Raw genomic sequence first — 13,729 nt, 5'->3', positions numbered from 1 at the left:
CCCCACGCTGACACCACCAGGTACAGAGGGCGCAGCGCTGCTACAACAGCAGCGCCTGCCACGTCCAACACTACCACCAGTAGTGAATCCCAAGGAGGGTTGACCCCATCCTCACCAACCCGCATCAGGTGCACACCACCCTCCCTTATAAATAGCCCCTGGGGGCACACCGTGCAGGTATCTTATGTATCGTTATTATACCCATTTGAATTAAGTCGCAGACTCACACACCTCATACCAACAGTACACATGGCATGAATCAAATCATGTGAAGGAGCAAGTATAGGTCATCATTGAACAGTTCCAATGGGTCATTGAATCAGTGAGAGAACCCCAAAGCAAGAAACTGAGCAGGTATGTGTATACCTATACTGACGTGGATGCTAGGTGGAGGTTGGGCACTGACCTTTGGGCCAGAGCCTTATTGGGCCATCCGGAACAGGATGACGCAGACCATCAGACAACTACAATCGAGGCGACCATTGATCCCGAAATTAAGAGTAGGCTGATCAAACTGCTACGTAGTAACAAAGATCTCTTTGCCTGGAAACCGTCCGACATGCCAGGTATAGACCCAAAAGTGTGCTGCCACCGATTGTCCATTGACCCCAAAGCGAAGCCCGTCGCGCAAAAGAAGAGGAAGTTTGGCCCTGATCGCCAGAAGATAATCGACGAGGAAGTAAAAAGGCTCCACGAAGCTGGCTTTATCAAAAAAGTCAAATACACAACCTGGCTCTCCAATCCTGTGTTGGTTAAGAAGCCCAGTGGGGCGTGGAGGATGTGCGTCGATTATACCGACTTAAACAAAGTATGCCCCAAGGACGATTATCCCTTTCCAAGCATTGATCGGCTAGTGGATAATGCGTCTGGTTTCAAGATACTCTCATTCATGGATGCATACTCTGGTTACAACCAAATTCCATTGCTAGAAGAGGATCAAATCAAGACGGCGTTCATCACTCAGAATGCCAATTACTGTTATACTATAATGCCTTTTGGCCTGAAGAACGCGGGCACCACGTACCAGCGAATGATGAATGAAGTATTCAAAGACTTGATTGGCGGCAACGTGGAAGTCTACATTGATGATATGATCGCCAAATCACAAACACCAGAACAACACTTGATGCATCTTCAGGGCGTGTTCGATAGGCTGCGCAAATACAACATGCGACTCAACCCGAGTAAGTGTGCCTTTGGCGTTCCGGCGGGAAAGTTTCTAGGCTTCATGCTAACTGAGAGAGGCATAGAGGTCAACCCTGATAAGTGCAAGGCGGTCATTGAAATGCGAAGGCCACAAACAGTCAAGGAGGTTCAGCGGCTGATTGGAAGACTGGTTGCCCTAACACGTTTTTTGGCGAATTCAGCACACAAATCACTCTCCCTGTTTGGTTTGCTCAAAAAAGGTACATCCTTTGCATGGTCTGATGAGTGTGAAAGAGCTTTCCAGGAGTTCAAAAGGGCCCTGTCCTGCCCGCCGGTTCTCACCAAACCAGATGATGGTGAAACTCTGTACTTATACCTTGTTGTCGGCACTAAGGCCATCAGCGCGACGTTGGTTAGAGAGCTAAAAGAAGAAGGCCAAAAGCCGGTATACCTCATTAGAAAAATGTTGCAAGGGGCTGAGCTGCGGTATCAGCAAGTTGAAAAAGTCGCCCTACACTCATCTTTGTGGCACGAAGGCTAAGGCCATACTTCCAATGCCACCCCATCACAGTCAGAACTAATCAACCTATCCGTCAAGTCTTGCACAAACCCGACCTCGCCGGAAGGATGATGTCCTGGGCGATTAAGCTCTCTGAATACCATATCAATTATGAGCCAAGAACCGCCATCAAAGCTCAAGCTCTCACATATTTCATTGCTGAAATGACACAATCCAGCACAACCGCCTGCCAGGTCGTAGGGTCTAGTCTTGAAACCCCACAGTCGGCGTCATGGAAGCTGTATGTGGACGGTTCCACCAACCCCAGCTGGTGTGGCGATGGAGCACTCGTTATCCTTCAACTTTAGTACCATTAACAATTAGGCTGAGTATGAAGCCATGATTGCTGGCCTCCTTCAAGCAAAAGAGTTGGGAGTTCAGCACCTCAAGGTATTCAGCAATTCTCAGTTCGTGACTTTCCATATTTCCAGAGAATATCAAGCTAAAGGGCCTCTGATGTGCAAATACTTGGAGAAAGTAAAAGAACTCATGTTGATTTTCGAGACGATCGAATTCGAGCATATCAGGCGGTCAGAAAACACACGTGCAAATACTATTTATCGGAAGGTACCCTCCCAGCGGACCCAAAGGAAGCCAAGAAGATAGTGCGAAAGTGTGCTCACTTTTGTATGGTGCAAGGGCGGGTATACAAAAGGGGTTGCTCAACCCCACTCCTGAAGTGCTTGAACCCCTGTGACGTAGCATACATTCTGGAGGAGATCCACGAAGGAATTAACGGCCACCACTTGGGCGGCCATTCGCTAGCAAAGAAAACGCTCCGTGCAGGTTATTATTGGCCGACCATGGAGCGAGACGCCCACGTGCACGTAAAGACATGTGATAAATACCAAAGGTTTGCTGATATACACATAGCCCTGCCAGAAGAACTAACTGTGATCTCATCCCCTTGGCCCTTTTACAAGTGGGGGATGGACATCCTGGGCCCTTTCCCCGTGGCAGCAGGCCGAGTCCAATGGCTGGTCGTCGCCATTGATTATTTCACCAAATGGGTGGAGGCAGAGCCGGCTGCTACCATTAGCTCCCAAAGGGTCAGGAAATTCTTCTGGAGAAATATCATTTACCGATTTTGCATCCCAGGAGAAGTTATAACTGATAACGGCGCTCAATTCACAGACGCCAAGTTCTAGGAGCTGATGAAGGACCTACACATTCGACACCACTTCGCCGCAGTGGAGCACCCACAATCCAACGGGCTAGTGGAGTCTGCTAACAAAATGTTAGCAAAGGGAATCAAGAATAAGCTAGAGTCTCAAAAGGGGGCGTGGGTGGAAAACCTTGAGAGCGTCTTGTGGGATATCGGATAACTGCACAATCTAGTACGGGGGAAACCCCTTTTAGATTGACCTACGGCACGGAGGCAATGATTCCTGTCGAGATCGAAGAACCCTCTTAGAGGAAAGATTATGTGTCTGAAGTGGCCAACAGTCAAAATCTCAACGAGGCTTTAGATCTTCTTGATGAATTTCGAGAACGAGCAGCCCAATCTGAGCGCCAATCAAAGGAAAGGGTAGCTGCTCGGTACAACCAAAAAGTAGTCAAGAGGAAATTTGAAGTAAAAGACTTAGTCCTTAGACGAGCGGATATTGGAAAGAAGAACCCCGCGAGGGTAAGCTCGCCCCAAATTGGGAAGGACCTTATCGAATCGCCAACAAGCTAGGAGGAGGAGCCTATGCCTTGGAGACACTCAAGGGGAAAGTCATACCCAGGGCGTGGAACGCTGACAAGCTCAGACGATACTATAGCTATATCGTCCAATGTAACCCGTACACTGCACTCTTTTCCTTTCCAGCCTTTTATCCCACTGGGTTTTTGCCTGGAAAGGTTTTTAATGAGGCAGTTCGTTTACTTCTTAATCAATAAATTGCATTAAGACTTGTTCCAATCTTCCACACTCTCCATATAATGAAGTTACCGGGCGGTACTCACCCTCTCCAAACGTTGGACTGAGACGATTTTCACCCCCAGCAAACGCTCAACTAGCGGGATGGTTCTCACCCCCGCCGCAGTTGGACTGGGATGGTTCTCACCCCCAGCAAACGCCCAACTAGCGGGATGGTTCTCACCCCCGCCGCAGTTGGACTGGGATGGTTCTCACCCCCAGCCAACGCCCAACTAGCGGGATGGTTCTCACCCCCGCCGCAATTGGACTGGGATGGTTTTCACCCCCAGCCAACGCCCAACTAGCGGGATGGTTCTCACCCCCGCCGAGCGATGGACTGGGACGGTTATCACCCCTAGCTAGCACCAAGTTGCGGGACAGTTCTCACCCCCGCCAAACGTGGTACTGGGACGGTTCTCACCCCCAGCAAACGTCCAACTAGCGGGATGGTTCTCACCCCCGCCGCAGTTGGACTAGCCAGTTTTAACGGGATGGTACTTCCCTCGTCGATTATCTTCTGGCCCCCAGCCAACGCCCAACTAACGGGATGGTACTCACCCCCGCCAAATGTTCCTGGAACGGTTCTTAATAAGTTGCGCGACGGGCTTCGCCAAACGTTGGGGTCTCACCCCCAGCCAATGCCAAACTAATGGGACAGCACTCCCACACAACGCCCAACTAATATAAGGGTACTAATTCCTTTAGGAAAGCGCCAAGTAAGGAAAACAAAATTGATTGATGATTAAAGAGATCCGCAGTTGACATACCAACCACGACAAAAAGAAAAGAAAAGCTACCAGTTGACACACCAACCGCGCAACACTTATATCTAAAATTACAAATCAAGGTTGACGATCGTCAGGTGACATTCTCATTAGTAGCTTCGCAGACCTGTTGGTCGCGCCTTCCCAAAACAACAAGCTCTCATACGCCCATCTGGCGCCGCCCTCATTCGCTGGAATGTTCCGTCTCATCAACGGGTCGTGGCATGTCACGCCTAACATCATCCTCTTCAAGAAAACATTGATCAAGTTCTTTGTTATTTCTGCTAGCATTTTTCTCTATTACCTGTGGCGTTCTCACTTGAGGCGTTGGTTGGTCTTTGAAGGTGACCTTAGGTGCTGGTTTCATTCCGAGCGGCTTAGTGGTTGTTGTGTTGAAACCTGAAAGTTTACCTGCAATGGGGGTTAAGTCATTCATTGAAAATCCTAACGCCCTGAAACATGGAAAAAAATAAGATATCAGCAGAGCTGCCGTGGTCAACAAATACGCGATTTACGTCAAAATTGGCGATTATTGCTTGAATGACTAGAGGGTCATCATGTCCAGGAAGGACATCACCGAAATCGTTGTAATCCCACACGATTTTAGGCTTGGCGGGACCTGAATCTACTTTTACTTTGCTGATGACTTTACCAGCAACTGCCAGACACTGTTTCAAATGTCTCTTTCTAGCGTTGACTGTTTCTCCACCTCTGCTCAGGCCTCGTAAAATCATGTTTATCACCCCGTGCTTGATGACTGCTGAATCTTCTTCCTCTCCTTCTCGTCTTCCTCTCCTTCTCGTCTTCCTCTATTGCTTTGGTTAACCGACACTCTGCGGTCTCGTGGGGAGTCTTCTCCGCGATCTCGTTCATGACGAGGTTGATAACCAGGCTGATTGTTTCTCCTTTTTTCTGGTGACCTGCTACGCTCACGTTGTCGCCTTCCAGTTCTGGCTGGGCGTGCACCTTCTCCTCCCTGCCTTTGAGCACCGCCCTTGATGAGCTCGTCAATCTCGACTTTAAGGTGTCGGCATTCCTCAGTACTATGACCGTTGCTGTGGTGGAACTTGTTGTACGCGGCGACTTCTCTGGTCAGCTGCTGGGGCCGTTGGTTGGTCTTGGGCTCCTCTTTGTATTCAGGCTCCTCTTTGTATTCAGTCTGCAGGACGCTGTGTGATGGGCGTCCTGATGTGTCACGTCCTGAAGGACGACTGGCATACTTAGACGATTTATGACTCTTCCTACTCTCTTCAGCTTGGTTCTTACTCTTACTGAACGTCCTCTCTTGGCTATGGGCGTCCTCAACTCGACTCCTTTTGTACTTTTCAATTCTCATGAACACTTGGGCTTCCTGACTTCTTCTAAGTCAGTGATTTCATGGCGAGCGAGTTCGTAAGCGAACGCTCCCTGTCGCAAGCCTGACAGAAGTATGTGTACTTGCACCTTGGGGTCCAAACCTTGCACTTGCAGAGCCTCTTTATAAAAGCGATCCAAAAAAGATCTAAGGGACTCTCCAGATTGTTGGCGAATCTTTTTAAGGGAGTGAACGGACTTAGGCACCAGGCGACTGATTGCGAAGTGAGACTGAAGTGTGGGGAAAGTCCTGCACATGAGGAGATCCGTCTCGCCGTGAAAGGTCGTTGCCGCTTCAAAATTTTTGACCCACTCAAAAGGATCGGTATCACCAACATAAGTGGTGATGTTAGAGGGGCCTTTGAAACCGAGGGGTATAGGGGTTAACCGCAAGCTATCAGTCAAAGGTTTTTTGCGTCCTGACGTATGAGCAGGAGTTATCCTTATATTGGGGTTATGTGCACGCGGGTTGGGTTGTGGGTGAGGTATGTGTGGGGCTTCAACAGAGTAAGAGAGGGCTGGGACCTGGTGTAAAGCTTGGTGGGCGCCATATGGTGGCTGACCAGGGTTTGGGTAAGACCCTTGGGGTTGTGGGATGGCCACGTTATGGGGTTGCATAGCGTAACCGTGGAATGGGAAACAAGTAGGGTAAGGTTGAGGGAAAGCTGTAGCAACGTTGGCAACATTATGAGTGTAAGGTCCTGGAGGGTACAGGGCGATCATGGCAAGTCGAAGATAATTGTACATCGCCACTAGCTGACTTCAGTCCGGTTGTGGACGATGGGCGAGTGGTGTGGCTTGCGATGTAGCAGCGGGGAATGGCATTCTGAAGTGAACTCCCGGCGGTGAGGGTTGGTTTGGGACTAAATTTTCTCCTTGCATTTCACGCATTGCTACGCGGTGATTCAACTGTTCTACTCCAGCGCCAGCTGTTTGTAATTGTGGGCCAAAAGATTGCAGTACCGGGGGGAGGGCCTCGCCGACGGCTCGCTCAGCTGGAGCTGAATGCATGGGTGGCTGGGAGTCGGGATGAACTGTTTGTACATAACCCTCTGGGATTGTGGCCCTAGCTTGTTATGCTCTTCTGGTCGTGACAACCATTTTGAGTCATCGGGATGTGAAATGCGTCTTGCAGATCTTTGGTAGGAGAATGAGAATAGAAGTTTATAGTTTCCCACAGACGGCTCCAATGTACCGTTGGAATCTATAAGCTCACTATGTTCCCTTATGGGATAATGTAACTATATGGATGATACCCCTAGCTGAATTAAAGACCAGGCTAGGAGGTAATATTCCAAGGATGAAGCAAGTTAATAACAATGGTATGAGGTGGGTGAGTCTGTGTCTTAATTCAAATGGGCATAATAACGATACATAAGATACCTTCACGGTGTGCCCCCAGGGCTATTTATAAGGGAGGGTGGTTTGCACCTGATGCAGGTTGGTGAGGAGGGGGTCAACCCTCCTTGGGATTCACTACTGGTGGCAGTGTTGGGCGTGGCAGGTGCTGCTTTTGTAGCAGCGCTGTGCCCTCTGTACCTGGTGGTGTCAGCGTGGGGCAGTTTCCCCTTGGCCCCGTCTGTTATAGACCCAGAAGTGTGCTGATGGCCTCAGTGCCGACAACAAGGTATAAGTACAGAGTTTCACCATCATCTGGTTTGGTTAGAACCGGCAGGAAGGACAGGGCCCTTTTGAACTTCTGGAAAGCTCTTTCACACTCATCAGACCATGCAAAAGATGTACCTCTTTTGAGCAAACCAAACAAGGGGAGTGATTTGTGTGCTGAATTCGCCAAAAAACGTGTTAGGGCGACCAGTCTTCCAGTCAGCTGTTGAACCTCCTTGACTTTTTGTGGGCTTCACATTTCAATGACCGCCTTGCACTTATCAAGGTTGACCTCCATGCCTCTCTCAGTTAGCATGAAGCCTAGAGACTTTCCCGCCGGAACGCCAAAGGCACACTTACTCGGGTTGAGTCGCATGTTGTATTTGCGCAGCCTATCGAACACGCCCTGAAGATGCATCAAGTGTTGCTCTGGTGTTTGTGATTTGGCGATCATATCATCAATGTAGATTTCCACGCTGCCGCCAATCAAGTCTTTGAATACTTCATTAATCATTCGCTGGTACGTAGCGCCCGCGTTCTTCAGGCCAAAAGGCATCATAGTATAACAGTAATTGGCATTCTGAGTGATTAACGCCGTCTTGATTTGATCCTCTTCTAGCAATGGAATTTGGTTGTAACCAGAGTATGCATCCATGAATGAGAGTATCTTGAAACCAGACGCATTATCCACTAGCTGATCAATGCTTGGAAAGGGATAAGGGTCCTTGGGGCATACTTTGTTTAAGTAGGTATAATCGACGCACATCCTCCACGCCCCACTGGGCTTCTTAACCAACACAGGATTGGAGATCCAGGTTGTGTATTTGAATTTTTTGATAAAGCCAGCTTCGTGGAGCCTTTTCACTTCCTCGTCGATTATCTTCTGGCGATCTGGGCCAAACTTCCTCTTCTTTTGCGCGACGGGCTTCGCTTTGGGGTCAATGGACAATCGGTGGCAGCACACTTCTGGGTCTATACCTGGCATGTCGGACGGTTTCCAGGCAAAGAGATCTCTGTTACTACGTAGCAGTTTGATCAGCCTACTCTTAATTTCGGAATCAATAGTCGCCCCGATTGTCGTTGTCTGGTGGTCTGCGTCGCCCAAAACAACATGCTCTAAGACTCCATCTGGCGTGGGCCTCGAATGTTCCGCTCGAGGGTCATCTCTAGCGTCGAATTCTACAAGAAAACAATTATCAAGTTCTTTGTTATTTCTGCTAGCTTTTTCCTCTATTACCTGTGGCGTTCTTGAAAGTTCGAAATGGCCTTGAAGGCCGATGCATGCAAGAGGGGAAAACAAAATTTTTCTTTGCGGAATATACATGCACATCAAGATCATGCTTTAGTAAAGCATGATGTTACCTTGTTCGTGAAATCACCAGATGATCAAGGCCGGTCTGAAGGGTTCAGACCGTCTAACATTGATCCACACCACCCACTCGTCTAGGTGCAAGAACTCCTTCTTGTGAAGCCACCGTATGATCACCACAAAGAGGCTTGCTAGGCGCTCTATGTGTGAAGATGGAGGCTAGGTGAAAGTGTTTGAAAAAGTGAAGCTCTCAATGTGAAAGCTTCACAAGTGGCGCAAGAGAGAGGAAATAATAGGCTAGGTTTTCAGAAAAACCCTTGGAGGAACAACTAAACCCTTAGGCACATAAGAGGAGAGTATTTAAAATAAAATACCAATCAGATTTTTCTCCTAAAAATCTGATCATTAGGCGCTAGATAGGAGAGAGAGAAGTGGAGCTGTTTTATTTCAAAAATTGCTAACAGGCTCCTAGAATCTTGAGAATTGGTTCAAAACCTATTCAAAATTCTGATCAGAAATCTTCATAAGATCAGCTATATGGTGCGCCCCATATAGCCCAAAAAGGTGACCAGATACATCTGAGTAGTTGCATTCAAATTTGAATCAACTCACTCAGATTTTCTCCCAACTGACTGAATCTTCTGGAGCTGATTTTGATGAGCAAATCTTGCTCACCAACAACCCAAATCAGCGCCATATATGGCCTTGGATCTTGTCCAAAAGATTCTCCCATGATACTAGTGATTTGTTCCAACAAGATCTCATCTTATCCTTTTGTTATGAAACAACCTTTCATAGGAAATTCAAATTCAAATTCAAATATTTGAATTCAAACATTCAAATATTCAAATTCAAATGTTCAAACATTCAAATTCAAAATTCAAATTCAAAATTCAAATTTTCAAATTTCAAAATCCAAATTTCAAAATTCAAATTTCAAATTTCAAATTTCAAATTCAAAATTCGAATTTCGAAATTCAAATTTAAAATTCAAAATTTCAAAATTCAAATTTCGAATTACAAAATTCAAAATTTAAATGTTTGATAATTAATTTAACTAATTAAATTAATTAGTAATGTCTTGGACTATCCAAGCCCATTACAATGAACCATGCGCCCTCCGCCCCTTTAGGTGGAGTTCCAAACAACTTCTTGGGCTAATAACTATTATTAGGCCCAATACCTTTAATGCTAGAGCATCTAGACAATTAGGTGTTTGTGTGTGACCCATTAGGTCTAACTTAGCCACTGACATAAATGGGCTTGGGCCCAATAAGCCCACAACCCATCTAATGACAACACAGAGCACTAGCAATGCTTTGTTGCCCCAGAACTAGTTAGATTAATGATTTGATCATCCTATTAAACATATTTGGTTGCCGTACATATTTCCTTTCGTCTCGGTTACCTTCCCATAAAACCTAGGGTAAGGAAGCGTATCAACCCCTGCGGTTTAGGGTAAGCTTTATTCGAAATTAGGGAATCTTCAATTTACAGACTCTAAAGACAGATCATCTCATGATCTCTTTTACTATGCATAGATTCCCGAGTCCCTGTAAATGTCATCCCGATTTCTCCGGTTTACAGATAACCTAATCTCTCACAGAGATTTGACGAATTCCTTCAGCTTATCACCCTAGCCCTGTGTTCTTTCAGGACAAGCCCAATAGTATACCTATGAGTCTCCATGTTTCAGGCAGACGAGGTGCACAATCAAAGCATGCCTTCTAGAACACAGTCTAGGTAATAACTTCTGGTCTTAGGAAAGACATACCCAAATATAAAGAGACTACTCTAATGATACTCTCTGTGAGAGTTCCTCATAGAGTCTCTTTGTGGGTCCGTTCAGTGCGAGCTATACCTTTATAGGTCCACCCACGACTTTAGCTAAGACATCTCCATATCTGTAGCACATGAGGTCTATACCTTGTATCCATATACAAATAGATAAGTCGTGCTAGTCTTACCCGAGATTACTGACCCCATTCTCAGTATCTCTAGACTAGGAACATAAAATTACGAATGAACATCCGGTATTCTTGAATCCTCGTGATTGTGATCTCATCACAGATACTCAAGAGATACCTATTTTATTCCACGGGGTTTATCAAGTTATTCATAATATATTAATATTAATATCGAGACATAATTATGAAACAAGATAAAGAGTTCTTTTATTTATTTGCGACAATATTAAAAAGGTCTACATCTCTGTCCTTATTTAATCATAAGATTGTCTCTAGGACACCCAAATACTAACAGTTCTCACTTGAGGCGTTGGTTGGTCTTTGAAGGTGACCTTAGGTGTTGGTTTCAAAGATATATTGTAGCAACTCCTGGCTACCGTTTGGTCGCCTTTTACCGTCGCCACCTTGTTGTCCCTCACCACGAACTTTATTGCCAAGTGCGGGTGCGATATGCTTCCTTCAAACGCGGCGAACATCCTTCTGTGGAGAATTACATTATCAGCTGATTGGGTGTCGAGCACCAGGAACTGGATGTCAGCTTATCTTGATGTGGGTGGCGTCCCCAAAGACAAACGCAGGTTTATCATTCCGAGCGGCTTTGTGGTTGTTGCGTTGAAACCTGAAAGTTCACCTGCAACGGGGGTCAAGTCATTCATTGAAAATCCTAACGACCTGAAACATGGCTAAAATAAAATATCAGCAGAGCTGCCGTGGTCAACAAATACACGTTTTACGTCAAAATTGGCGATTATTGCTTGAATGACTAGAGGGTCATCATATCCAGGAAGGACATCGCCCAAATCGTTGTAATCCCACACGATTTTAGGCTTGGCGAGACCTGAATCTTCTTTTACTTTGCTGATGACTTTACCAGCAACTGCCAGACACTGTTTCAAATGTCTCTTTCTAGCGTTGACTGTATCTCCACCTCCGCTCAGGCATCCTGAAATCATCTTTATCACCCCGTGCTTGATGACTGCTAAATCTTCTTCCTCTCCTTCTCGTCTTCCTCTATTGCTTTGGTTAACCGGCACTCTGCGGTCTCGTGGGGAGTCTTCTCTGCGATCTCGTTCATGGCGAGGTTGATAACCAGGCTGATTATTTCTCCTTTGTTCTAGTGACCTGCTACGCTCACGTTGTCGCCTTCCAGTTCTGGTTGGGCGTGCACCTTCTCCTCCCCGCCTTTGAGCACCACCCTTGATGAGCTCGTCAATCTCATCTTTAAGGTCTCGGCATTCCTCAGTACTATTAACGTTGCTGCGGTGGAACTTGCAGTACGCGGCGGCTCCTCTGGTCGGCTGCTGGGGTCGTTGGTTGGTCTTGGGCTCCTCTTTGTATTCAGTCTGTAGGACGCTGTGTGATGGGCGTCCTGATGTGTCACGTCCTGAAGGACGATTGGCATACTTAGACGATTTATGACTCTTCCTGCTCTCATCAGCTTGGTTCTTACTCTTACTGACCGTCCTCTCTTGGCTATGGGCGTCCTCAACTCGACTCCCTTTGTACTCTTCAATTCTCATGAACTCCTACGCTTTTTTCCTGACTTCTTCTAAGTTAGTGATTTCAAGGCGAGCGAGTTCGTAAGCGAACGCTCCCTGTCGCAAGCCAGACAGAAGTATGTGTACTTGCACCTTGGGGTCCAACCCTTGCACTTCCAGAGCCTCTTTATCAATGCGGTCCAAAAAAGATCTAAGGGACTCTCCAGATTGTTGGCGAATCTTTTCAAGGGAGTGAACAGACTTAGGCACCGGGCGACTAGTTGCGAAGGGAGACTGAAACTTGCTCGCCAAATCGTCCCAGGACGCAATACTACCAGATGGTAGAGTAGTGTACCATGTCAGCGCTCTCCCTCCCAGAAGTGTGGGGAAAGTCCTGCACATGAGGAGATCTGTCTCGCCGTGAAGGGTCATTGCCGCTTCAAACTTTTGGACCCACTCAATAGGATCGGTATCACCAACATAAGTGGTGATGTTAGAGGGGCCTTTGAAAGCAAGGGGTATGGAGGTTAACCGCAAGCTATCAGTCAAAGGTTTGTTGCGTCCTGACGTATGAGCAAGCATTATCCTTATATTGGGGTTATGTGCACGCTGGTCGGGTTGTGGGTGAGGTATGTGTGGGGCTTCAACAAAGTAAGAGAGGGCTGGGACCTGGTGTAAAGCTTGGTGGGCGCCATATGGTGGCTGACCAGGGTTTGGGTAAGACCATTGGGGTTATGGGATGGCCACGTTATGGGGTTGCATAGCGTAACCGTGGAATGGGAAACCAGCAGGGTAAGGTTGAGGGAAAGTTGTAGCAACGTTGGCAACATTATGAGTGTAAGGTCCAGGGGGTACGGGGCGATCATGGCAAGGCGATGATCATTGTAGATCGCCACTGGCTGACTTCAGGCCGGTTGTGGACGATGGGCGAGTGGTGCGGCTTGTGGTGCTACAGCGGGGAATGACATTCTAAAGTGAACTCCGGCAATGGGGGTTGGTTTGCGACTCAATTTTCTCCTTGCTTTTCACGCATTGCTACGCGGTGATTCAACTGTCATACTCCAGCGCCAGCTATTGGTAACTGTGGGCCAACAGATTGCAGTACCGGGGGGAGGGCCTCGCCGACGGCTCGCTCAGCTGGAGCTGAATGCATGGATGCCGAGGAGTCGGGATGAACTGTTTGTACATAACCCTCTGGGGTTGTGGCCCTAGCTTGTTCTGCTCTTTTGGTCGTGACAACCATTTTTAATTATCAGGATGTGAAATGCATCTTGCGAATCTTTGGTAGGAGAATGGGAATAGAAGTTTATAGTTTCCCACAGACCGCGCCAATGTATCGTTGGAATCTAAAAGCCCACTATGTTCCCTTACGGGATAATGTCACTGTATGGTTGATACCCCTAGCTGAAGAAAAGACCAGGCTAGGAGGTAATGTTCCAAGGATGAAGCAAGTTAATAAGAATGGTATAGGGTGTGTGAGTCTGTGACTTAATTCAAATGGGCATAATAACGATACATAAGATACCTTCACGGTGTGCCCCTAGGGGCTATTTATAAGGGAGGGTGGTGTGCACCTGATGCGGGTTGGTGAGGAGGGGTCAACCCTTCTTGGGATTCACTACTGGTGGCAGTGTTGGGCGTGGCAGGC

At 47.2% G+C, this 13,729-nt stretch overlaps 2 protein-coding genes across 2 annotated transcripts; both read right to left on the bottom strand.

Moving 5' to 3' along the window:
- Positions 1-5,108: 5,108 nt before the first annotated feature.
- LOC133292109 (uncharacterized) lies at positions 5,109-5,705 on the bottom strand. Its single transcript, XM_061490483.1, has one exon. It carries the CDS (start codon positions 5,703-5,705, stop codon positions 5,109-5,111), a length of 597 nt encoding a protein of 198 aa, XP_061346467.1.
- Positions 5,706-12,129: 6,424 nt separating this feature from the next.
- On the bottom strand, positions 12,130-12,663 carry LOC133292108 (uncharacterized). Its single transcript, XM_061490482.1, has one exon. It carries the CDS (start codon positions 12,661-12,663, stop codon positions 12,130-12,132), a length of 534 nt encoding a protein of 177 aa, XP_061346466.1.
- Between the last annotated feature and the right edge of the window lie 1,066 nt (positions 12,664-13,729).

This window comes from Gastrolobium bilobum, unplaced genomic scaffold, assembly GCF_033153095.1.
Source record: "Gastrolobium bilobum isolate Gb01-03AN ecotype WA unplaced genomic scaffold, APGP_CSIRO_Gbil_v1 utg26574, whole genome shotgun sequence".
NCBI lineage: Eukaryota > Viridiplantae > Streptophyta > Magnoliopsida > Fabales > Fabaceae > Gastrolobium > Gastrolobium bilobum.
Note: the sequence above shows the minus strand (reverse complement) of the source record. Positions and strands in the feature narration are given on the sequence as shown.